This window comes from Hypanus sabinus, chromosome 9, assembly GCF_030144855.1.
Source record: "Hypanus sabinus isolate sHypSab1 chromosome 9, sHypSab1.hap1, whole genome shotgun sequence".
In the NCBI taxonomy this organism is placed as follows: Eukaryota; Metazoa; Chordata; class Chondrichthyes; order Myliobatiformes; family Dasyatidae; genus Hypanus; species Hypanus sabinus.
Window position 1 is genome coordinate 69278236 of NC_082714.1, and position 27906 is coordinate 69306141.

A 27906-nucleotide genomic window follows, 5' to 3' on the forward strand; every position below is an offset into this window, starting at 1 on the left:
GTATTCTTCTGTGATTCAATTTCAGTCCAGAATTGCCACTTCATATGTGAGATGGCTTTCTGGAAATCATACTTGATCTCTTATATCTGACTTGGTCACTAGACCTGAACGCCACTGTTCTGACCCTCAGCAGATTGTGGATCTCATAATTATCCAGGGAAAACTCTGAATGATTTTGTGGTGACACCATGACCACTGTGGTGTGTTCGCTCAGATCCTTTGATGAGTCATTGGACTTGGCTCAGTCCACCGACTTACAGCAATCCTGGAGCTGCCCGCGACCACTTTGTCCATATGTCTGGAGCCTTGTATTTTAGCTTCTGCCTCTATGTAGGTAGGGGGACAACCAAGTGATCAGACTTCCTGAAAAGCAGTCTAGTCATGGAACAGTGGATGTACAAAGCCAAAAAGTCCCTCTCGCTGGTGAACAAAGTGTTCATTAAAGATCTCCCCTGTTTCCTCCACCTCCAGGCACAGTTCCCCCTTTATTTTATTTTAATTTATTTGCAGATACAGCACAGTAACAGATCCTTCTGGCCCAACAATCTCACGCCGCCCAATTACACCTATGTGACCAATTAACCTACTAACCCATTTGCTATCTTTGAAATGTGAGAGGAAACTGAAGAACCCGAAGGAAACTCATACAGTTACTAGGACAGCATACTGTACAAGCTCCATACAGACAGCGGCAGGAGTTGAACACCGGTCACTGCCACTATAATAGTGATGTGCTAGCCACTATGCTACCTTGCTGCCCCCGTTATCCCAGAGTGGCCCTACCCTCACTCTAATCATCCTCCTGTCTCTCATGTATTTGCAGAATGCTTTGGGGTTTTTCTTAATCATACTCACCAAGGCCTTCTCATGTGTCTTAGCTCTCCTAAGTCCCTTTTTAAGCTCCTTCCTGGCTACCTTATAACACTCGAGAGCACTTTTTGATTTTCACTTCCTGGACTTCCTGGAGCATGTTGATATTAAGAGAGAGGAGGTGTTGGAGTTGTTAAAATACATTAGGATGGATAAGTCCCCGGGTCCTGACGGAATATTCCAGAGGCTGCTCCACGAGGCAAAGGAAGAGATTGCTGAACCTCTGGCTAGGATCTTTATGTCCTCGTTGTCCACGGGAATGGTACCGGAGGATTGGAGGGAGGCGAATGTTGTCCCCTTGTTCAAAAAAGGTAGTAGGGATAGTCTGGGAAATTATAGACCAGTGAGCCTTACGTCTGTGGTGGGAAAGCTGTTGGAAAAGATTCTTAGAGATAGGATCTATGGGCATTTAGAGAATCATGGTCTGATCAGGGACAGTCAGCATGGCTTTGTGAAGGGCAGAACGTGCCTAACAAGCCTGATAGAGTTGTTTGAGGAGGTGACCAGGCATATAGATGAGGGTAGTGCAGTGGATGGTGATCTGCATGGATTTTAGTAAGGCATTTGACAAGGTTCCACATGGTAGGCTTATTCAGAAAGTCAGAAGACATGGGATGCAGGGAAGTTTGGCCAGGTGGATTCAGAATTGGCTTGCCTGCAGAAGGCAGAGGGTCGTGGTGGAGGGAGTACATTCCGATTGGAGGGTTGTGACTAGTGGTGTCCCACAAGGATCTGTTCTGGGACCTCTACTTTTTGTGATTTTTATTAACGACCTGGATGAGGGGGTAGAAGGGTGGGTTGGCAAATTTGCAGATGACACGAAGATTGGTGGTGTTGTAGATAGTGTAGAGGATTGTCGAAGATTGCAGAGAGACATTGATAGGATGCAGAAGTGGGCTGAGAATTGGCAGATGGAGTTCAACCCGGAGAAGTGTGAGGTGGTACACTTTGGAAGGACAAACTCCAAGGCAGAGTACAAAGTAAATGGTAGGATACTTGGTAGTGTGGAGGAGCAGAGAGATCTGGGAGTACATGTCCACAGATCCCTGAAAGTTGCCTCACAGGTAGATAGGGTAGCTAAGAAAGCTTATGGGGTGTTAGCTTTCATAAGTCGAGCTATAGAGTTTAAGAGACGTGATGTAATGATGCAGCTCTATAAAACTCTGGTTAGGCCACACTTGGAGTACTGTGTCCAGTTCTGGTCGCCTCACTATAGGAAGGATGTGGAAGCATTGGAAAGGGTACAGAGGAGATTTACCAGGATGCTGCCTGGTTTATAGAGTATGGATTATGATCAGAGATTAAGGGAGCTAGGGCTTTACTCTTTGGAGAGGAGGAGGATGAGAGGAGACATGATAGAGGTGTACAAGATATTAAGAGGAATAGACAGAGTGGACAGCCAGCACCTCTTCCCCAGGGCACCACTGCTCAGTACAAGAGGACATGGCTTTAAGGTAAGGGGAGGGAAGTTCAAGGGGGATATTAGAGGAAGGTTTTTCACTCAGAGAGTGGTTGGTGCGTGGAATGCACTGCCTGAGTCAGTGGTGGAGGCAGATACACTAGTGAAATTTAAGAGACTACTAGACAGGTATATGGAGGAATTTAAGGTGGGGGGGTCTATATGGGAGGCAGGGTTTGAGGGTCAGCACAACATTGTGGGCCGAAGGGCCTGTAATGTGCTGTACTATTCTATGTTCTATGTTTAAACCTTAAGTACGCCTCATTCCTTTAGACTAAATGTTCCACTTCTCTTGTCAACTGTTGTCTCAGTGGGACAGACCTATGCAGAACCCAGTGCCAGTGGTCCCTGAACAACCTTCACAATTATGCTGTGAACAACAGTTTCTAATTTATGTTCCCATGTTCTTTCTAATGCCATTGTAATTAGCTGCCCCTGATACTTACCTATGTTAATACTTAGCTATATTGTCTGTTCCTGTCCTTAACTATGGCTGTCCTAAAGGCCTAGGGGTTATGGTTACTGTCTTTAAAATGCTCTGTCATCAACCTGACCAGGTTTATTACCTACTACTAGATCCAGTATAGCCTCTCCTCTGGTTGGCCTGTCCACATAATGTGTCAGGAGTCCTTTAAAATTCTACCCATTGAAGAATTCTACCCCTTTTGAAGTAATGAAATGCCAATCAATATAGGAGGTGTAAATGCCTTCATGTAACTCTTGTCTCTGAACACCTAAATGATCCAGTTCCCTTTCTCTAATATGGTCTTTAAGGAGCTTGCTGTTTTACTCTCTATCTTTTTGATCAGTTAGGGAAGTGTCCTTAATGTCTCTCCCCTTTTTCATGAAGATGTACTTAACTGAAATATCTTGACCTTAATTGTTCAATTTCCTGCCAGGCTTTAATTCCAGCTTACACTCCAGACCTCATCTCATTGAAATTGACCACCCTCCAACTGATAGTTATTATTTTAGTTTTTTTACCTAAACTATTTTTCTTCATAATAATAATAATAATAATAATAATAATAATAATAATAACATAGTAATATTTTCATAATAATATTATGACCTCTATGACCAATACCTACTTAAATCTGTTCCATCTGACTGGGCTCTTTTCCCAGAGCTAATCAGTAATGCTACTTTGTTCGTTGGGCCAGAACTCCTCAGTCTCTTTGAACTTGTGTTAATCCTATTCCAGTTTATAGTTGTTCAGTTGAAATCCCCCATGTATCTCTTCTAAGGCTTTAATTTATCTGTAAAAATTGTTTCACAATATCCTTCCCATTTGTTGGTATCCCTTGGAATAATCTCAGTAGTTTGGAAGTTTGGTTGATTGCCATGTAGCCTGGTTGGTAGTTTTCAATTGGATATCCAAAAAGCTTCATCCAAAGGTACCTCAAGGTCAAAAACTCAAATATACAAACACAAACAATGAATAAACGAATTGTATAGCCATACATAAAGAATGCCTTGGAAGTGACAGCAAACTGCTTCAGCAACACAATATCACAGTTGCTTACAAACCAGCTGCAACTTTTGGGAGGAACCTATCAAAACTCAAATTGCAGCAAAATGTTACTGATAGGATAAATGTTATCTACAAAATCTAGTGTAGTGATTGCACCAAGTACTACGTTGGTCAGACAGGAAGAAAACTATCAACCAGGCTATACGAGCATCAGTGAACAAGCAGAAGGCATGATCCGCTCTCACTAGTATCGGCACATGAAGACGAAGGAGGACACCATTTCACCTGCATGACAGCCAGAGTCTTGACTCAAGCAAGAACATGAAAAGAACAAAAAATTCTCGAAGTATGGTTCTCTACAGAAGTATCCATCAACTAAGTCATTGACATAGATCCGGTGTATGAACCCTTGCGGAGAAAAGAGAAACAAAGATGTCAGCAATCAATGAATCGGCAGTAATCTTGGGATCTGGACAGTGAAGCAAACACTTCCAATGACTCCCCCCCCCCCACCCCGAAGCTAGCCCATCAGAATCTTCTACTGCCAACTGTTCACAGTGTTTTGAACCAGATAACTGGATCACAGCATCTAATCAATATCCATTTGGATCCTGGAGGAGTATATAAGCTGGCATTCTGAGAAGACAGCACCCTCAACTGTGCACTGATGATGGCTTCTCAATTTAAGCCAAAACACCTACAGACATTTTATGAAGTTTGGCAATCAACCAAATTTCTAAATAGCCACCCTGAGCTACCAATATTCCACAATAGTCCCAGCAGTGCCTTAGTTATTTCTTAAAACACTCTCTCCAGGATGTTCTCTCTCTTCCCTGTCCTTTTCAAAAATCGTGCCTCCTGATGTGTTTAGAAAAGAAGAACCGAGTGATGCCAAAGCTAATAAATCTTTCAATCAACTCTGTCAAGCTAAATTATGTTGCTGTTGGTTTATGGGATCTTGCCTTGTTCATTTAGTTGCTTTGTTTGCCAGCTTTATTGAATGAAGTAATTGCAGATGTTCTAAGCATGGTAAAGGCAAGTTCCTTCCTTTTCTTTCTCTGTCTCAGTGATACAATGTGCATCTCCTCACCCACCCCCACTGCCTATTATCCTTTGTGTCTATGAATCTCTGTTAGTATCCATTTTTACTTTTACATTTGTGGACCTATCTCTACCACCCTGTCCGTGTATATCTTCATGTCTTGCTGAGTAGTTATGTATATAGATTCATGTTCGCATGCATTATGTGTCTTTGTGAATCTCTGTTATGCCTGTATAAGTGTCCATTTCACTGGTGAGGTATGCCCCCTGCAGATGGAACTCTGTGTATCTATTGGGAGAAGGATTGTCTCACAGTCTGGAGGGATAATGCACAAGAAACTCAGAAGAGATGATAAAGGACTGCTTTTTTTGCTCAATAATCATTCTTTCACCTGTATTTTGACAGTTTGTTCTTGCAATGGGAAATTACCTCAATAATGGACAGCCTAAAAGTCCCAAAACCACAGGATTTAAAATTAACTTCCTGACAGAGGTGAGTGACGTGACTAAGCAAGAGCTGGGTGCAAATGTAATCAGGAGATGAGTTAGTGGCAGAGTGCTTGAGGGCGTGGAAAAAAGTAAGAAATAAATAATTATGTTGATGATCCTGGCAAATATAGGGTGAGAAGAGCAATTAATGGTTGCTGTAGATAGTGGTTAATTAGTGGTGTTAGGGGTTGTGGGGTGGAGAGAGGGTTGATGGGATAATATCATGAAATGAAGTGAAGGGTTGTTAATGCCAGGGCTCATTGGGAGAGAGGAGGGGATGTGTAACATGTATATTTCTGTTAGGGCAGTGGAGAGAACTGGTTCATTTATATTTTATGTAATGTGTTTGAAGCTTTCTTATGTTTCTCTCCCAGCTTGACACCACAAAGACTGTGGACGGGAAATCAACATTTTTACATATTCTTGCCAAATCACTGGGTCAGCACTTTCCCGAGCTGCTGGATTTTGCCAAGGAGATTCCAACAGTGGCACTTGCTGCAAAAGGTCAGCTATTAAGCAGTAATTAGACTCTGCTTGAGAAGAATAATTGATGTGTTTGGATTATCTAAACATGCAAAGCTTTCACTTTGGCCTGAATCTTTGTGATAAACCTTTCTGACCCTCCACTATTTGTACAATGATTCAGATTCAGATTCAGATTCAGTTTATTGTCATTTATAAACCACAAATACAATGCAGTTAAAAATGAGACAACGTTCTCCAGAATGACATCATGAAAAAGCACAAAACAGACCACACAAGAAAAACCACATAACGTTTGGTAATCCCCAATCCAGAGTCTGGAGAGGCTGCTGCATATCAATATCGCGCTACCGTCTTAGCACGTTCCCCAGAAAGGAACTACAAACCCATCAGACAAACCTAAAGCTACAAGACCTACACAAAACCATATAGTTACATATAGTTATAGTTAGCATATAGTTTCAACTGTGCAGACAAAACCATAATTGATAAAAGACTAACTGACAAAGACCACATAATTATAACACAGTTTCAACAATGCAAAGCAATACCGTAATCTGATAAAGAGAAGTCCATGGCACAGTTTAAAAGAAAGTCTCAAAGTCCTGATAGCCCATCATCTCACGCAGACGGTAGAAAGAAGAAAAACTCTTCCTGCCATGAACCTCCAGCACCGCAGCTTGCCGATACAGCACTCTGGGAGCCCCGACCACAGCCAACTCCTAGTCCGTCCGAAAACTTCGAGCCTCTGACCAGCCCTCTGACACCGAGCACCGAGCACCGAGCACCATCTCTGCCGAGCGCTTCGACCCCGGCACCGGCCGCCAAGCAACAGGCAAAGCCGAGGATTCGGGGCCTTCCTCCCAGAGATTTCTCCGATCGCACAGTAGCAGCAGCAGTGAAACAGGCATTTCAAAAGTTTCACCAGATGTTCCTCCACGCTTCACACGTCCGTCTCCATCAAATCAGCATTGTACACGGCCCCTACTTACAGAGAACAGATATTCATTCCTGGAGTGGCCGCTGAGCACTGCTTTGCGCTGCAATCTTGAAGTTAGCTTGAAACTTGAAACTAATGATGTTAAGGTTCCTGGGTGCTCATGCTCTTGTGTGGGTGAGAAGTGAAAACATCATCAGAAAGTCATAGAGCTATACAGCATAAAGGCAGGTCCATGTTGTCTCAGCTGCTCTTCTGCGGTATTTGGTCCATAACTTTCTAAAACTTACCTACCCATGAACCTGTGCAAATTAGTCTGTTGTAAACCTTTACCCTCTTAACTTAAACCCATGCTTTCTAGATTTAGACTCACTCTATCTTGGGACGAAGAACAGCCATTCTTATCCATGCCCCTCATTATTTTGTAAGCCCTTAAGTAACCCATTAGCCTCCAGGGAAAACAGTCCCAGCTTTAGTTGCAGCATCATCTTTGTGAGGCTTTTCTGTACCTTCTCTGGCTTCCTATAGGACAGCAAACAGAGCTGCCCACAGTTTCACCCATGTGTCATTCAATGTTAACAGGGCATCTCAGTGCTTATACTCAATGGCTCATCCAATGAAAAGGCCATAGGATAAGGGTGAAGGATCAAATGTTTAAGGAGAATATGAGGGGGAACTTCTTCACTCAGAAGATGGTGAGAGCCAGCAGAAGTGATGGTTGCAGTTTTGATTTGAACATTTAAGAGGAATTTGGATAGGGTACATGGATGATCCAGTTACAATCAAATTTTCTGATCCAGGGTACAACGTTATCATCCAGATTGTTGATGTACAGTACATGATAAATAACAACAGATTCACCACCGATTCTTACGGCATTCCACTAGTCGCAGGCCTTCATTCAGAACTGCAACCATCTACTCTTTGGCTTCTCCTGCAAAGCCAATGTCATATCCAATTTACTACCTCACCTTAAATGCGAAGCCACTGTGCCCTCTTGGCCAACCTCCCAAGTGTGACCTTGGCAAAAGCTTGCTGAAGTCCATATAGAAAACATCCACTGCCTTGCCTTCATCAACTTTCCTGGTAACCTCCTCCAGAGTCTGAGATAAGATTGCTTAGACATGCACTGCCATGCACAAAACCATGTTGACAAATCTAATCTGCTCCTGTTTATCCAAATACTTACATGTATCTTTCAATAACTTATCCACGTCAGACTCATTGGCCTTTAACTTCCCATCTTATGTTTTACACCCTTTCTTAAACAACGGTATGTTAGCTATCCTCCCATCCTCTGGCACCTCACCCATGGCTAAGGGCATTTTAAGTATCTTTGTTAGGGCCCCTGTAATTTCTGCACTAACCTCCCCCAGAGTCTGAGTTTTGTAAAAAAAAGAATGGGGAAAGATTGTTGTACCAAAATGTGCAAAGCTGGTAGAGACCTATGCACACAGAGCCGAGAGCTGATAGAGACCTATGCACAGAGAGCCAAGACTGTACTTGCTGCCAAAGGTGCATCAGCTAAATATTGACTTGGAGATTGTGAATACTTATGCAAACAATTATTTTGTTTTTTATACTTGTAAATAATTTAGATCACTTTGTAGAGAACTGTTTTCAATTTGACACGAGAGTCTTTTTCTGTAGCTCAGCGTCAGAAAAAGCCAAATTGAATCCACTGTGATTCAATGGTGTAAATCAATAAAACATGAAAAAAGGAGGTGAATACCTTTTCATCGGCACTGTGTGTATATATAGTTGCGTGCGCACACACACACACACACACACACACACACACACACACACACACACACACACACACACACACACACACACACACACACACACACACACACACACACACACACACACACACACACACACACTCACTCACTCACCATATTCAACCACACACGTAAATGCTGGAGGAACTCAGCAGGCCAGGCAACATCTATGAAAAAAGCACATGGATGTTTCAGGCTGAAACCCTTCAGCAAGACTGGAGAAAAAAAGCTGAGGAGTAGATTTGAAAGGTGAGGGGAGGGGAGAGAGAAACATCAGGCGATAGGTGAAACTTGGAGGGGGAGGAATGAAGCAAAAAGCTGGGAAGTTGATTGGTGAAAGAGACAGAAGGCCATAGAAGAAATAAAATGTTGGGGGTGGTGGAGGAGCACTAGAAGGAGGTGATGGACAAGTAAGGAGATAATATGAGAGAGGGACAAGGGGATGGGAAATGGTGAAGGGTGGAGGAGGCATTACTGGAATTTTGAGAAATCGATTTTCATGCCATCAGGTTGGAGGCTACCCAAATGGAACATAATGTGTTATTCCTCCAACCTAGGCTTGGTCTCATCACGACAGTGGAGGAGGCCATGACTCCAACAGACTCATAGGTGAAGTGTTGCCTCACCTGAAAGGACTGTTTGGGGTCCTGAATGGTAGTGAGGGAGGAGGTGTAGGGGCAGATGTAGCATTTGTTCTGATTGTAAGGATAAGTGCCATGAGGGAGATCAGTAGGGAAGGACGTATGGACAAGGGAGTTGCATAGGGAGTGATCCCTAGGCAAAAGTGGGGAGGAGGGAAAGATGTGTTTTGTGGTGGGATCTAGTTGGAGGTGGCTGAAGTTTCGGAGAATTATGTGCTGGATGCGGAGGCTGGTATGATGGTAGGCGAGGTCAAGAGGAACTCTATCCCTGGTAAGGTGGCAGGAGGATGGGGTAAGAGCAGACGTATGTGAAATGGAAGAGATGCAGTTGAGGGCAGTGTTGCTGGTGGAGGAAGGGAAGCCCCTTTCTTTGAAAAAGGACATCTCTTTTATTCTAGAATGAAAAGCCTCATCCTGAGAGCAGATGCGGTGGAGAAGGAGGAATTGAGAGAAGGGGATGACGTTTTTACAAGTGGCAGGGTGGGACAAGGTATAGTCCAGGTAGCTGTGAGAGTCTGTTAGTTTATAATAGACATCAGTGGATAAGCTATCTTCAGCGAAGAAACAGTGAGATTGAGAAAGGGAAGTGTCGGAAATGGCCCAGGTGAATTTGAAAGTTTGAAAGTTAGGTGAAAGTTAGAGACAAGGTGAGTGAAATCGACAAGTTCAGCATGGAAGCCCCACCAATACAATCACCGATGTAGTGTAGGAAAAGTGCGGGACGGTCATCAATGTAGTCTTGGAACATAGGCTGTTACTATACTTATTTTCTTGCGGGAATTTGCAGTAGATATTAAGAAAGAGGATGCGCTGGAGCTTTTGGAAAGCATCAAGTTGGATAAGTCACCAAGACCAGACAGGATGTACCCCAGGCTACCGTGGGAGGCGAGGGAGGAGATTGCTGAGCCTCTGGAGATGATCTTTGCATCACCAATGGGGATGGGAGAGGTTCCGGAAGATTGGAGGCTTGCGAATGTTGTTCCTTTATTCAAGAAAGGGAGTAGAGATAGCCCAGGAAATTATAGACCAGTGAGTCTTACCTCTGTGGTTGGTAAGTTGATGGAGAAGATCCTGACAGGCAGGAAATTATGAACATTTGGAGAGGTATAATATGATTAGGAGTAGTCAGCATGGCTTTGTCAAGGGCAGGTCATGCTTTACGAGCCTTTTTGAATTTCTTGAGGATGTGACTAAACGCATTGATGAAGGAAGAGTAGTAGATGTAGTGTATGTGGATTTCAGCAAGGCATTTGATAAGGTATCCTATGCAAGGCTTATTGAAAAAGTAAGGAGGCATGGGATCCAAGGGGTCTGTTTTGTGGATCCAGAATTGGCTTGTTCCTAGCAATCCTTTTGCTCTTAATATACCTGTAGATTCCTTTAGGATTCTGCTTCATCTTGTCTGCTAGAGCAGCTTCATTCCTTCTTTAAGTCTTCCTGATTTCTTTCTTGTGTTTTCTTACGTCTTATACTTCATAAGCTCCTCATTTGTTCCTACCTGCTGAGCACCTTTTTTCTCTTAAACAGGGCCTCAATATCTCTTGAAAACCAAGGTCTTTACCTTTTATTCTGATAGGTACATACACACTTTGTATGCTCAAAATTTAGTTTTTGAAGGCCTCCCACTTTCCAAGTACACCTTTGGCAGAAGTCAGCCAGTCCTAATCCACTCTTGCCAGATCATTTCTGATACCATTAGAACTGGCCTTTCTCCAATTTAAAATCTCAACCCATGACCAGACCTATCTCTTTGTATATTTACTTCGAAACTAATGGCATTGTGGTTACTGGATGTATATCTATGTAACTCTTTTTTTTCCAGTTAACCAGAGAACAATAACTGCTGAAATTGGTGACATTCATTCAACAAGGAAGGAAATACAGACAGCTTGTGAGAACATAACTGTGACTGAAGAAGACAGATTTGCTGCAGTCATGACTGTATCCTTCCTGTCAGAGAGTACTACTCTCAGTGTCTAATATCTCAGTATTATTCTTGTCCTTTCTACTTTGTGACATTACGAAGAGAGAATATTCCTGAGGAAATATCCAGTGAGACTTTATGCTAGAGTTTAGAATTAAAAAGGAAATAATCACTTTGATGGGATTGTACTAAGGACCCATTAATGATTAAAAGGAATTTGAGGGGATTGTTGGGGTCCGAGAGAAATTTCCCAAAATACTTTCTTGTTTGTTGCTGCTAAGAATTTCTCCCAAAAGGTGGTGACCATGAAATGAAGACCGTACACCAAATGTGCATAGGAGTGGTGTGTAGGCTCTTGTTCATGGCCTCCAGCGTGCAACCTTAAGTTATACTCAATAACTTGGCTGTGCTTAAATAGATGCTACACAGTCTTTTCATTTGAGAACATAGCTGCCTGGTAGAGAGCCCAGTAAGAGTTAGTTGAGATCACTGGTTACCAAATCTGTGTTGTGGATGTGGCTCAGAGGGTGGGGCAGAGCAGTGGAGCCTGTGCTGCTGCAGAAGGTGAGGCAACAATGGCTGTGCCAGAGAGGGGCGGGGTAGGAGTGGATGGGATTGTTTGAGGATTGGAGATGGGAGGAGGATCATTTCAATAGGTACATTTAATGTCAGAGAAATGTGTACAATATACATCCTGAAATTCTTTGGCTTCATAAACGTCCATGAAAACAGGGGAGTACCCCAAAGAATGAATGGCAGTTAAATGTTAGAACCCAAAGACCTCCCCTAGCTCCCCCTCCCACACACAAGCAACAGCAAAGCAACAGCCAACCCTCCCCCCATGGGGCTTTGGAAGGTCATGCATGGTCAGAGAAGTGAAGCAACATTGTGTTATGCTGGGGAACGGACACAGGTGAGAGATTGTGCATTAGAATCACTGAGGGATTGTCTGAGTATGGCTGGTGCTGTGCTTTGAATCTTTATATTACACATGATCTGGGCTGTACACGAATTGCACAATCATCATCATTCCTCTGACAACATGATTGAGTTTGTCAGCATTCCACTTATCTCAGCTCCCCACCCCTATCATTGTGTGCAATCTTGGTAGGATATATTCAGAGCAGAAGGGTGGCTCAAGGCCAGGAGTGTCTGGTCAAATTTCCTGAGTGATGTGAAACAAATAATTGTCGTTATCATATTTTGCTCAGGTGAAACTCAATTGTTTGTGTCAAAACTGTGTCATACAATTTAATATCTAGTTATAAGTGCCCGACCTACTGGTGGACATTTACTATTGTGTCCTCATACAACAGGAGATATTTTCATTTATTTCAGAATTTGGCAGTTGTTGAAGCATTGATTGCTCATCCTTAATTGTGCCTGAATCGAATGTCTTTCTAAACTATTTCAGAGGCCATTTAAGAGTTAACCAAATTGATATTCACGTATAGACCTGACCAAGGAAGACAGATCAGAATCAGAATCGGGTTTATTATCACTGGCATGTGACATGAAATTTTTTAATTTAGCAGCAGCAGCTCAATGCAATACATAATCTAGCAGAAAAAAAATAAAATAAAACATAATAATAAATAAACAAGTAAATCAATTATGTATATTGAATATATTTAAAAGAATGTTCAAAAACAGAAATACTGTATATTAAAAAAAGCGAGGTAGTGTCCAAAGCTTCAATGTCCATTTAGGAATCAGATGGCGGAGGGGAAGAAGCTGTTCCTGAATCGCTAAGTGTGTGCCTTCAGGCCTCTGTATCTCCTACCTGATGGTAACAGTGAGAAAAGGGCATGCACTGGGTGCTTGGAGGTCCTTAATAATGGACGCTGCCTTTCTCAGACACCGCTCTCTAAAGATGTGCTGGGTACTTTGTAGTCTAGTGCCAAAGATGGAGCTGATAAGATTTACAACATCTGCAGCTTCTCTCGGTCCTGTGCAGTAGCACCTCACCCTCCATACCAGACAATGATGCAACCTGTCAGAATGCTCTCCACTGTACAATCATAGAAGTTTTTGAGTGTATTTGTTGACATGCTAAATCTCTTCAAACTCCTGATAAAGTATAGCCACTGTCTTGTCTTCTTTATAACTACATTGATATGTTGGGACCAGGTTAGATTCTCAAAGATCTTGACACTGAGGAACTTGAAGCTGCTCACTCTCTCCACTTCTGATCCCTCTATGAGGATTGGTATATGCTCCTTCGTCTTACCATTCCTGAAGTCCACAATCAGCTCTTTCGAATTACTGACGTTGAGTGCCAGGTTGTTGCTGTGGCACCACTCTACTAGTTGGCATATCTCACCCCTGTACGCTCTCTCGTCACAACCTGTGATTCCACCAACAATGGCTGTACTGTCAGCAACTTTATGAATGGTATTTGAGTTATGCTTAGCCACACAGTCATGTGTATTTCCTACTGACTGATGAAGACTGCAGATGCTGGAATTTGAAGCAACAAACAAAAAGTTGGGGGAACTCAGCAAACCAGTCAGCATCTCCTGAGGGAACTGGATAATTGATGTCTCAGATTGAGATTCTTCATCTGGACTCATGATATCCAGGTGAAGAGTCTTAATGCAAAATATCAAATTGTGGGATTTGAACTCCAATCTCTGGCTTATTGTTCATTGAAACTCCTATCAAAGCTGGACAAAACAGTTCATAATGGGCAATAAAAATAGAAAAGACTGGAACTACTCACTGAAAAATGTGCTGGGTGGGATCATATGTCATACAGATTGAGTGGAATTGTCCTACTGTTACTATCTTAACCAGAGTGCCAGGCATTCCTGGGAGATGCCCAACCCCTTATTGCTTCCCTCGACTCCCTGCAGAACCGAGCCATTGAGGAGTTCAATAAAGTCTCAACATTTTTTGGAGAAGATTCAAAGGCAACAACAACAGAAGCTTTTTTTGGGATATTTGCAGAATTTATCACAAAGTTTGAGGTGAGATCGCAACAGATCTGTGCAGATGTTAGCCACAAATTACACCAAACATTTCCAAAGTGTCCTGACTAGTTAAGTCCTACTTTTATATTTTCTATATAAAAACAATGTTCTCCTCCTTCTATGGAAAGGGATGGTATTTGCTTTGGAGAAAATATGAGATTAGAGGTTCAGCTCAGGATCAGACAAAATATTCCTATTTGGAACCAAATTGTAAGAGAGAGAGGATAGGATTTGAATTTTGTGGTGAGAATTAGTTTCAGAAATAGATGAGTTTAAAATTAAGTATATACAGAGAGGAAGATGAAGAATAGACTATTTAATTTGTGAACAGTGGTGGTGAAAATGCTGGAGTTTATTATAAAACATGAAAAAGCGGAGACAAAGCCAACATGGAAAATTATACTGGACAAATCCACTGGAAATTTCTGTGGATGAAACTAGCAGAATAGATGAGGGAGAGCCCGTATGGTGTATCAGTCTTATAGAAAGAATTGATAAAGGGATTAGCTGAAGAATCAGGGTAAAGTGCTGATAAGAACAGAGAGCTGGTGGGCTGAGAGGAAACAAAGAGCAAACATCAATAGGTGACAGGCACTGACCATGGGCATAGGCGCTGGGACCCCATACGTACAATATGTAAGTGAGCCTTGAGCAGGATACCGAGATGTTGCAGATTGTGGAAGTGTGTAGATTAGTTACAGGTGCAGTATAAAGTGGATAAATATGAGGTTATCTAATTTGGTGATTATTACAGGAAAGCAGATTATTATCTGAAGTAGGAATTAGTTCAGGAGGACATGCAGTAAGTTCTAGGTGCCCTTGTGCAGCAAGTGATACAAGTAAATATGAGGACGCCACAGGCTTTTAAGAAGGTAAATGATAATTTGGCCTTCATAGTAAGAACGTTTGAGCACAGGACTGAGAATATCATGCTGCAATTATTCAGGGCTTTTGTGAGCATTGTGCGCTGTTTTGTTCCCCTTGAAGGTGTTCTTTCAGTGGAGTGATTTTAATGAAAATTTACTGGATTGTATGCCGAGGTGGCAGAACTGATGTTTGATGTCAACTACATCTGTATTCAATTAGGATTTCGAAGATAAGTAGGGACCGCAATGAAATCTGCAAAATTCTAACAGTACTACACAGTATCAGGGTGTGCAGGAGTATGGATCACAGAGTATAAGTGTAGGGTTTGTCATTTAGGACTGAGGTGAGGAGACATTCCTTAGAAAGTGTGAACTGCTGGAGTTCTCTGCCACTGGAGCAAGTTGAATCACAATAATGAAATTCATTCAGGAAGGAATCTGATATTTCTCCACGGCTAAGGATATGTGATGAAGGCTAGAACAAGGGACTGAATTTGGATGATCATCTATGATCGTACTGAATGGTGGAACAGGCTGGAAGGACTGAATGGTCTATTGCTGCTCCTATTTTCCATATTTCTATAGTGGGCCAATACAGTGGAGACCATGGGGAATTAAGAAGTGGTGGTGCTAACAGAGGAACTACGCTATGGGATGACAGAATTGGTTTTGGCCCTTTTTGTGTCGGTAAAACAGATTATGGATTCACTGGGCCTGGTTTCTGTTGGTGGCATAGATGTGTGAACAGAAGAGTGAATATATGATAGACACCTGTGATGTCTGCCAGTCCATGGAAATATACAATGTCGATAAAAAGTACTCATCCTCCCCCAGAAGTTTTCATGTTCTAATGTTTTACAAAACTCAATCATAGTGGATTTAATTTGGCTTTTTAAACACTAATCCACAGAAAAAGACTCTTTCATATCAAAGTGAAAACAGATCTCTACAAAGTGATCTTAATTAATTACAAATATAAAACACAAAATAATTGATTGCATAAGTATTCACCCTTTAATATGACACACCACATCATCACAGGTGCAGGCAAATGGTTGTAGAAGTCACATGATTAGCTAAATGGAGATCATCTGTGTGCAATCAAGATGTTTCAGTTGATTGTAGTAAAAATACTCCTGTATCTGGAAGGTCCAACTGCTGAATGGTTGGAAAAGGCGGGTTTTTCTTGTGTGGAGTACAGCAGTTTTGGTTGTAGAATTATGGCTGGGGAAGGCCAGGGCCAGGGGTAGGCAGCTGGGGAGAAATGGATGGTTGTGAAGGGAGAAATAAAGGGAATGAGGAGATAGTGAGGGGATGGATGAATGAAAACAGAGACAAAGGGAATAAAAGAATAAGAAATGACAGTGGAGAGCACTCTGAAAGTGTGGAAGATGAACAAGTTTAGAGAGAAGATGTTGTCATAATAAAGTTTAATGAGAAGGCACAAGGAAACATGAAGAAAATTAACCCTTTTGTGCTAACAACAATACTGGCAAATAAGATAAGGCAAATAGTATTTGCAAAAGTCCTTAATGATGGACTATTGGTAAGATGTGCGAATGAGGAACAGCTGAGAAAGCACTCAAATTAAGAGAGATAGGAAAAAGTAAGGTGGAATACACAGGGAGAGTGGGAGCACAAAATGGTGGTGGATGTAAAGGAGTGATCACGGAGGTACCAATGAGTATAAATATGGAGAAATTAAAGAGGAATATCAAAGGGGGAAAAGTAATGAATGTTCAAAGACTGAAAACAACAAAGGAGGGAGTGAAAAAGGAAAGTGAATTAGTATTGATTGAATTTGAAGAAGAAAGAGTGCCAGGGAAGGTGTTCCTGGGTTTCATGAATTACCCAGTAAGGGTGTATGTGCCAAAGCCATTGAGATTCTATAATTGTCAAAGGTTTGGACACATAGCTAAAAACTGTAATAGGCAGAAGAGATGTGCTGGATGTGGGAGTGATCATGAGTGTGGAAAGTGTGGAACAGAAGTGCAAACAAAATACTGTAATTGTGGAGGAGCTCATAATGTGGCATACAGTGGGTGTGAGGTTATGAGATGGGAGAATAAAATTCAAGAAATAAGAGTGAAAAGAAAGATCACTTATGCAGAAGCTGTAAGAATGTCAAGAGAACAGAATAATGCTTCTAATGAACAGGGAGCAAGAGGGATGCGAGAGATGCAACAAAGAACAAATGACAGGATTTATGTAGTCAAAAAGTCTCTAGAAACATTCATTGCAGGAGTGATTAATAGTACGGCTGAGGTAAATTCAAAAAAATGAAAAAGATCAGCTGGTTGCCAAAGCAGCAATGAACCATTTAGGATTAGTAGGATAGACATGGGAGGAAGTGAGGGAGAACCTCACTAATCAGTCAAACCAGGAAGTGTCATGGGTTGGTTAATACTAATTATGGTGATTCTTTTGGAATTGAATGCAAGGAGCTTACTGGCCAATATCCAGGAATTCAAGCAGTTTATTAAAGAAATGTTTGTAGTGTGTGTTCAGGAGGCTTGGTTGAAACCAACTTTAGACTTTGTGGTATATGGGTATACAATGATAAGGAAAGATAGAAATCTAGGGGGAGGAGGGGGTTGTGCTATATTCATCAAAAAAGGTATACCAAATGGGGTACTGGAAAAGGGAAATGATCAGGAATACATAGTGGTGGAAGTGGTTATAATTAACTACTACAATCCACGTAAAAGGTTGGATTTGGACAGCCTACTAAGGATACAAGGACAAGACAGACATAAAGTGGTGTGCAGATTTCAATGCTCACAGCACAATATGGGGGGATGCGTTTACAGATTCAAATGGAAAGGTAATTGAAGGTTTGATGGAAGAAAAGGATTTGATGTGTATGAGGTAGAGGAACAAGGATAAACATAACAGCAAGAACTGAGTCAGTATTAGATATTACATTAGTGTCTAATACCTTGGCTGGCTTTCGTAACTGGGGAGTTTGGACTGCTTTAACAGTAGGCAGCGATCACTACCCAGTTTCATGTTCAGTGGGTGAAAGAGTTGAAGTAAGACCAGGTGGTGGAATCCCAAAGTGGGTGTTTGGAAAAGCAGATTGGGGTAAGTTCTAGAAGTTGAGTGAAGAAGTATTGACAAAGATTAACATTTCTGGAAATATAGATGAATTAAACAGTCAGGTGACTTCAGCAATTATTATGGCAGCAGAAGGATCTATACCCAGGAGTAAAAATAGGATGAATAGAAAACTGGTACCATGGTGGACAGAGGAATGTTGTCAGGCGGTAAAAAACAGGATTAGAGCATTCAGACTAGTTAAAAGAACCCACAACATGCAGCATTTGATTCAATATAAGAAGGCACAGGCAGCGGTGAGAACTATATGTCAAGCTAAAAGGACAAGTTGGAGGAGTTTTTGCAACAAAATAGGAAGAACTGTGGGAGAGGTATGGGGAATGATTAAGAGGATGGGAGGAGATAGAAGGGAATGGGATTATCCAGTAATGATACCTGAGGAGGAAACAACAGTCTCCAGCAGGAATAAGGCTGAGATCATGGCCACGTCGTTTGTAAAGGTACACAGTTCAGAAAATTTGTCTGAAGAAGGGAGAAGGAGAAGGGAAAGAGCAATGAGTCAACACCCAGGTGTGTTAAATAGGAGGGAGGAAACTGATGATATAATTGATGAATCATTTACGTTGGCAGAGATGGTGAGAGCAATAAAGAGATTGAGACCAACCTCCCCAGGGAAAGATCTGATATGCGATGTTATGCTAAAAAATCTAGGAGAAGGAATGCTTTTGAAGTTGCTGCAACTTTACAACAGAGTGTGGGAGGAGGGAAAATTACCAAGTGCATGGAAAGAAGCTGTAGTAATTCCAATAAGGAAACCTGGCAAGGATCCATTAAAACCCTCTAGCTACAGGCCAATAGCATTAACATCAAATATATGCAAGATGATGGAAAGGATGATAACATAGAAACATAGAAAATAGGTGCCGGAGTAGGCCCTTCGGCCCTTCGAGCCTGCATCGCCATTCAGTATGATCATGGCTGATCATCCAACTCAGAACCCTGTACCTGCTTTCTCTCCATACTCCCGATCCCTTTAGCCATAAGGGCCATATCTAACTTCCTCTTAAATATAGCCAATGAACTGGCCTCAACTGTTTCCTGCGGCAGCAAATTCCACAGATTCACCACTCTCTGTGTGAAGAAGTTTTTCCTCATCTCAGTCCTAAAAGGCTTCCCCTTTATCCTTAAACTGTGACCGCTTGTTCTGGACTTCCCCAACATCAGAAACAATCTTCCTACATCTAGCCTGTCCAATCCCTTTAGAATTTTATATGTTTCAATAAGATCCCCCCTCAATCTTCTAAATTCCAGTGAGTATAAGCCTAGTTGATCCAATCTTTCTTCATATGAAAGTCCTGCCATCCCAGGAATCAATCTGGTGAACCTTCTTTGTACTCCCTCTATAGTAAGAATGTCTTTCCTCAGATTAGGGGACCAAAACTGCACACAATATTCTAGGTGCAGTCTCACCCTAGCCTTGTACAACTGCAGTAGAACCTCCCTGCTCCTGTACTCAAATACTTTTGCTATGAATGCCAACATACCATTTGCCTTTTTCACTGCCTGCTGTACCTGCATGCTCACCTTCAATGACTGGTGTACAATGACACCCAGGTCTCGTTGTATCTCCCCTTTTCCTAATCGGCCACCGTTCAGATAATAATCTGTTTTCCTGTTCTTGCAACCAAAGTGGATAACCTCACATTTATCCACATTAAATTGCATCTGCCATGAATTTGCCCACTCACCTAACCTATCCAAGTCACCCTGCATCCTCTTAGCATCCTCCTCACAGCTAACACCGCCGCCCAGCTTCGTGTCATCCACAAACTTGGAGATGCTGCATTTAATTCCCTCGTCTAAATCATTAATATGTATTGTAAACAACTGGGGTCCCAGCACTGAGCCTTGCAGTACCCCACTAGTCACTGCCTGCCATTCTGAAAAGGTCCCGTTTACTCCCACTCTTAGTTTCCTGTTTGCCAAACAATTCTCTATCCACATCAATACCATACCCCCAATACCGTGTGCTTTAAGTTTGCACACTAATCTCCTGTGTAGGACCTTGTCAAAAGCCTTTTGAAAATCTAAATATACCACATCCACTGGCTCTCCCCTATCCACTGTACTAGTTACATCTTCAAAAAACTCTATAAGATTCATCAGACATGATTTTCCTTTCACAAATCCATGCTGACTTTGTCCGATGATTTCACCTCTTTCCAAATGTGCTGTTATCACATCTTTGATAACCGACTCTAGCATTTTCCCCACCACCGATGTCAGACCAATTTCCCGGTTTCTCTCTCCCACCTTTTTTAAAAAGTGGGGTTACATTAGCCACCCTCCAATCCTCAGGAACTAATCCAGAATCTAAGGAGATTTGAAAAATTATCTCTAATGCATCCACTATTTCTTGTGCTACTTCCTTAAGCACTCTGGGATGCAGACCATCTGGCCCTGGGGATTTATCTGCCTTTAATCCCTTCAATTTACCTAACACCACTTCCCTACTAACATGTATTTCCCTCAGTTCCTTCATCTCACCAGACCCTCGGTCCCTTACTATTTCCTGAAGATTATTTATGTCCTCCTTAACGAAGACAGAACCAAAGTAGTTATTCAATTGGTTTGCCATGTCTTTGTTCCCTATGATCAATTCACCTGTTTCTGACTGTAAAGGACCTACATTTGTCTTGACCAATCTTTTTCTTTTCACGTATCTATAAAAGCTTTTACAGTCATTTTTTATGTCCCCTGCCAGCTTTCTCTCATAATCTTTTTTTCCTTTCCTAATTAAACCCTTTGTCCTCCTCTGCTGGTCTCTGAATTTCTCCCAGTCCTCAGGTGTGCCGCTTTTTTTTTTGCTACTTTATATGTTTCTTCTTTGGACTTGATACTATCCCTAATTTCCGTTGTCAGCCACGGGTGCACTACCTTCCCTGGTTTATTCTTTTGGCAAACTGGGATGAACAATTGTTGTAGTTCATCCATGCGATCTTTAAATGCTTGCCATTGCATATCCACTGTCAACCCTTTAAGTATCATTTGCCAGTCTATCTTAGCTAACAGAAAGGTTATCATATGAGCTTGAGAAGAGGGGAATGCTGGCAAGTTATCAGAGTGGTTTTAGGAAGGGAAGGAATTCCATGGACTCGGTGATAAGGTTAGAGACTGAAATAAGAAAGGCCCAGGCAAATACAGAGTCAGTAGTTGCAGTGCTTTTTGACATAAAAAAAGCCTATGACATGATGTGGAAGGAGGGATTGTTAATTAACCTGCTCAAGATGGGGGTTGGTGGGAGAGTTTTCAATTGGATAAAAGATTTTTTGTTTGGTAGGAAAATTCAAGTTCAGATTGGGTCAGAATTATCAAATCAGTACATAGTGGAAAACAGCACACCTCAGGGTAGTGTGATTAGCTGTTACTTTTCATCATTATGATCAATGATGTCTTCACAAAGGTACCGGTGGATATAGGTAGGTCACTGTTTGCGGATGGTGGGGCCTTGTGGAAAAGAGGCAGGAACATCGAGCATATAATCAAGAAGCTACAAGGAGCAATTGATGAAGTGGTGGAGTGGGGTAATGATTGAGGATGTAGATTTTCAGTAGAGAAAACTCAAACTGTATGTTTCACCAGGAAAAGAATTGAGGTAAGGAACCATAGAACACTATATAATCCTTATAACCCATATAATCCTTACAAAAATAAGTACTAAACCCACACTACCCCATAACCTTCCATTTTTCTTTCATCCATGTGCCTGTCCAAGAGGCTCTTAAATACCCCTAATGTTTTAGCCTCCACCACCATCCCTGGCAAGTCATTCCAGGCACTCACAACCCTCTGTGTAAAAAACTTACCCCTGATGTCTCCCCTAAACTTCCCTCCCTTAATTTTGTATATATAAAGAAGTTAAGGATGTATGGGATAGAATTAGGAAGGGTTGGATCATTTAAATTTCTGGGAGTTGTATTTGATTCATGGTTAACATGGGCAGACCATATCAGGAAAGTTGAGGAGAAATGTAAAAAAGTAATAAACGTGATGAGATGTTTGACTGGCAGGGAATGGGGAGCAAGTTGTGCAGTGTTGAAGAGAATGTATGTGGCTTTAGTAAGATCTGTGTTGGATTATGGAAGTGTAGCATATGGATCAGCAGCTAGGTCTTTATAAGGAAACTGGATGTGATTCAGACTCAGGCTTTGAGAGTGTGTAGTGGGGCTTTTAAAACATCACCAGTATCAGCCCTGCAGGTAGAATTGGGAGTAATGCCTTTGGAACTAAGAAGGATGCAATTGATGGCAAACTACTGGGCTAATTTGCAGGGGCACAATGATTTTCACCCTGCTAAAGGAGTGTTGCAGGAGTCCGGGGAAAATGGGAGGTTTCAGAGGGAAAACTTTAGTTGGGTAGGGAATGATATTGCTAAAGATTGTGGAGTGTTTGATCTAAGGATAAGTCCTTCAGTAGTTTATCCGGTTGTAGTTCCATGGAAGATTGTGTGGCCTGACATAGACTGGCATTTGTTAGAGGTAAAAAGGAAAGAAAAATATAAAACTGATTTGGTAAGTGCATTTAACTATCATGTGATGGAAAAGTATAGTGATTATACTCAGATTTATATGGATGGTGCTAAGGAACCTGAAACAGGAGTGACAGGGTTTGGGGTGGCTATACCAGCAAAACCAATTGCAATCAGCAGAAGAACATCTAATAAATTAGGGGTGTATACAGTGGAGATGTTGGCAGTGTTGGTTGTGTTGCGATGGGTGGAGAAAGCTAGACAAGTCAAAGTGTTGATATGCTCAGATCCATCCTCAGTTCTAGCAAGTTTAAGGTCTTCTCACTCAAACAGCCGGCAAGATGTACTTCATGAAGTCCTTCAGTCAGTCACAAGAGTTGCAAATCAGGGAGGTCAGGTAAAATTTCTATGGGTTCCAGCTCATGTAGGGGTGAAGGGGAATGAGAGGGTGGATGAGTTGGCAAAGAGGGCATTAAAGAAAGAAAATATAGAAATGCACATTAGTATCAGTAAAGCAGAGGCTAAGTGTGTAATCTGGGGAAAATCATCCAAATATGGCAAGAAAGATGGGAGAGAGAGGGGAAAGGGAGGCATTTATATCAAATACAAAAGAGTGTTACAGGTACTAGGGTAGGCAGTGGATACAGAAGAGTGGAAACTATGTGGACTAGGTTAAGGCTGGGGCACTGTGCACTAAACAAAACATTGAAAATGATAGGGAAACACCAGACAGGATTGTGTGAGGAATATCAGGAAGAGGAGTCAATAGAAAATGTAGTTCTGAGTTGCAGGAAGTATGGGATACAGAGAGAGATGATGAGAATTAATCTAAGGGAATTGGGGGTGCAGGAATTCACATTAAAAGGGTTACTGGGCATGGGTGAGAGAGCACAGGTCAGGGTACTTTCAGCTTTCTTAAGGGATACAAGGGTTTTTTATAGGATATGATGGATAAACAGGAATAGGGTACCAGGATGGCCAAAGAAGGAAGGATGAAGTGTAGATTAGGGTGTGTGTGTGTGTGTGTGTGTGTGTGTGTGTGTGTGTGTGTGTGTGTGTGTGTGTGTGTGTGTGTGTGTGTGTGTGTGTGTGTGTGTGTGTGTGTGGTAATGGGTGAAGGGATTTAGAATGTAAGTTTATCGTTTGATCCACACTCTGGAGCAGAAGGTGGCGGTAATGCACCTTTAAGCTGGGTGCCAACCGCCGCAAAACAAGAAGAAGAAGAAGGTCCAACTGCTGGTGAGTCAGTGTCCTGGCAAAAGCTACACCATGAGGACAAACGAACACTCCAAGCAACTCCACGAAAAGGTTATTGAAAAGCACAAGCCAGGAGATGGATACCAGAGAATTTCCAAGTCACTGAATATCTCTTGGAGTACAGTTAAGTCAATCATCAAGAAATGGAATGGACATGGCACAGCTGTATTCTCCCAGGCTGTGAGACTTCTGAAACTGTCCTCAAAAACTGAGTGACTGTCCAAGAAGGGGACTAGTGAGGGAGCCCAACAAAAGACCTATGGCAACTCTAGAAGGTTTACAAGCTTCAGTGGTTGAGATGGGAAACTGCACATACAACTGCGCCCAGGTGTTTCACCAGTCAGAGCTTTATAGAAGAGGCAAAGAGAAAGCCACTGATGTAGAAAAGCTCACATGAAATCTCAACTAGAGTTTGGCAGAAGGCATGTGGGAGCACCTGAAGTCACCTTGAAGGTTCTATGGTATGGTGAAACCAAAATTGAACTTTTTTTGGTCATCAGACTAAACACTATGTTTGGTGAAAGGCAAACACTGCACATCATCAAGAACATACCATCCCTACCGTGAAGCATGGTGGCGGCTGCATCATGCTATTGGGATGCTTCACTGCAGCAGGCCCTGGAAGGCTTGTGAAGGGGGAGGGTAAAATGAATGCAGCAAAATACAGGGAAACCCTGGAGGAAAACCTGATGCAGTCTGCAAAAGAACAGTGACTTGAGGGATAATTTGTTTTCCAGCAAGTCAATGACCCCAAGCATAAAGCCAAAGCCCCACAGGAATGGCTTAAAAACAATGAAGTTAATGACCTGGAGTGGCCAAGTCAGAGTTGTAAGAAGATTGCATAACTGGATTTATTCTCACTGGAATGCAGGAAGCTGAAGCCTTTTGCAGAAGTTCATAAAATATTAACTTCAAGTTCAAGTTTTTCATCTTTCTACAGTACACATGTATGCAGCTAAACAAAACAACATTACTTTGGGATCAAGGTGAAATACACAGTGTATGGAGCTTAAAATAATAATAACACAATAATATTAACAGATAACAAAAATATGTTATAAGTGTACGAGTTGACACAAAGTGCATATATGATGTATAGTTAAATATACAAGTGGATCATGTCATAAATGGGTGGTAGCAGGCTGCTCAGAAGATGCCTGGGGAAGATGGTCAGAATCTTTTTCCCAGGGCAGGATAGCCTAAAACTGAAGGGCATAGGTTTAAGATGAGAGGAGAAGAATTCAAAGCAGACTCGAGGTGTAAGTTTTAAGCTGCCAGAGGTGGTGGTAAAATATAGATACATTTATAGTGCTTAAAAGACATTTGAATAAATAGTTGGATGGGAGAGATGCGGGAAAATGGGATTAACGTTGATAGGCATCATGGTTGGTGAATAGGGCTGAAAAGGCCCTGTCTGTGCTGTGCAATACTATGATTCTTGATCAGAGTTTCCCAACCTTTTTTTCCCCCAATGCCCCTCTAAAACACTTTCATACTGCCAATGCCCCTCTTTAGCACAATATATGTTCTGTAAAAACATGTCTACCGTATGCTAACATGAGAAAAATGATTCGGCTTTAAATTTTTATTTCTCTTTAAACTTAGCTTACACAGTACCTGTGCACCGTACAGCAGCTTTTTCAACTTCTGAATTTTGATAATTTCTTCTTGAAAGCTCTCTTCCTGTTCTTCCACCTTGCAAAGAAATGGGGGTAATTACCCAGTCCAGGATTCCCTCAAATCCTTGAACCAATTCTGAAAATCCTTCTTCAGTGACTGCAGATGTAAGCAGTACTCTTGCAAATGACCACCTGTGAATGAGATACTTTCCACGCAGGGAAACTGTGAGAGTATTCTTTTCCCAATGATATTTCCTATTTTCCAATAAAAGTGGACACTGCATTTTTTGCCTGGATTAAACTGACATTCTCACCCTGCAGTTTCATATTTAGAATGTTCATTTTATCATACAAATCAGCTAGTTACGCCACATCTCCATATAGAATTTAATCTTGTTTCCCGTGCCCTTGTCAACTTTGAGCAAAAATTCAACCACAGTATCAAAAATATCAAATAAACATTTTAAGCTACAGTATTTTGACAGCCAACACACTTCTGTGTGAAGAAGCAAGCCTTCAAACTCATCATCATTATCTTGGCATAACCATCAAAATATTCTGCTATTAAATGAATGAGCTTTAATTCTGTTGATAGCAGATATTACAAGACTCGGGCTTGAAAAACATCGCTAAATCGCTGGCTGAGGTTTTTGGCTGTGAGATGTTGATGATGAATTACACAATGGATTGCAAACACACTTGGAATTTCTTTATTCATAAATGCCACTAAACCAGCATAGCAACCTGTCATTTGTGGTGCTCCATCTGTTGCCCATGAAATCATGTTCCTAATCAGAATGCCTTTATCCTTAATATACATTTTGAGCTTGTTGTATATTGATTCTCCATTTTACAAAAGAGAATATCTTCATAAAATTTTCCATTTTGATAAACTGTACATAGCCCATTAGCAGTGCCTCATTGCCTCACACAATTGACTCATCCAGTTGTATCCCAAATTCTGTTTTTTTGTAGCTCTGTGCATGGTTGATACTCAATGTCTTCACTCATTTCATCAATATGACGAGCTACAGAGTTACTGCTCAGAGGAATTGATTTTAAAATTCTGGCATCCACTTAGAGAACAGTGGTGAACACTTCTGATACACCAATTATATGAGATTTTCCACACTTTGCTATAAGAAGCAATGAGATCACTATCAAGGTCATTTTTAGCTTTCTTGGGAATTAACTCAAATGAGAACACTTTTCAAATGCTTCTTTCATCTTCTAGAACTGAGTAATACCATAAGAAACCTTTTCAGGGTGTCTTTTACCTAAGTGTTTCTGCAATATTCATAGTTTCATGGTTTCATTAGACAGTACAGTATTAAAATAAGATGCTGGGGCATCGCTGATCTGATGGGAGTAGAATAAAACTTTACTCCAGGTATGTAACATTGTATTAATGCATTTTCTGTAGTTTCTGTTTCTTAGCAGATTAGCTTTGAACGTCACTGCCTTCAGACTCATAGAGATCGTGCCGTTTGTATTTATCCTTCATTAACAGGGCTAAATTAAAATAAAAAATTAACACAAACTGGGAATGCCTGTCAGATGTTGACGATAGCAGTGAGTTGACACAGATGGAATGATTGTAGCAGCGCACAAAGGAACTGACAAAGATGAAAACAGCAAAAATTATGTTGACAGGGATTCAGACTGGAATCTGTAAGTTAGTCAGGATAGAGCTGGTGTTTGGCAAGATACCTTTATACTATTGAAGACTGATCAATCATGTAAGGTCTCATCATATCCAAAGATGGTTCTTGACTGCACATAGGAAGCCAAGGTCACTTTGAACATTTCAAGACGAATCCTCGGGGTCGGCAGTTTCACCGATTGGCTCTACTTCACCGTTTGGTTCCAGCCAGCACTGTATTGCTGCATGAACTGTTTTCCATAGATCTGTAGAGAAAGTTGAGAGGACGTACTTGACTTATCAACTGTTAAATTGCATGAACGCATTCCATACCATGAATCGAGGAACTATTAGACACCCTGGTTGCTAATTTATGCATCTCCAATAAAGTCTGTTTGGTTGGTAAGGTGGGATGAGTTTCAGACGCGTTGTGATGATGAGTGCTCACCACCTGCAAAGTTATAGTTCTTCCTGTGTTCCAGTGCCTCATCCTTTTTTGGAAAAACCTGTTCTAATGGTCGGTCAATTCTTGTGCCTCAAGTTAGGGTGCTGCTTACCACTCCACCCCCCCCCCCAAGAAACTTGAATCCTCCCCCCAATGCCTTCTATTTCCCCTAACCACCTTTGTTGAGAAACATAGTTCTAGATGATGGAATCTAGGAAAAACATTTAGTTGAGTTCTGCCATCTGGTGTTACTGGGAATATTCAAGATAGAGATAGGATAGTTGTGCAAATACAGGCAGCCCTGGAGTTACGAACATCCGACTTATGAACAACTTGTACTTATGAATGGAGGGAGGAGAACGCCGTCTGCCATTTTTTAAGTCGGACCACGACGCCGTCCGTCATTTAAAGTCGT

At 41.6% G+C, this 27906-nt stretch overlaps 1 protein-coding gene across 1 annotated transcript in view; it reads left to right on the forward strand.

Annotated features, from left to right (window-relative positions):
* Window positions 1-27906, forward strand: part of LOC132400058 (delphilin-like) — a 247769-nt gene that overhangs the window by 212713 nt on the left and 7150 nt on the right. Inside the window, exons 18-21 of the mRNA XM_059981142.1 lie at window positions 5251-5337; window positions 5708-5837; window positions 11004-11122; window positions 13910-14074. Coding sequence (XP_059837125.1) covers window positions 5251-5337; window positions 5708-5837; window positions 11004-11122; window positions 13910-14074 — 501 coding nt within the window. The remainder of the gene's footprint in view (window positions 1-5250; window positions 5338-5707; window positions 5838-11003; window positions 11123-13909; window positions 14075-27906) is intronic.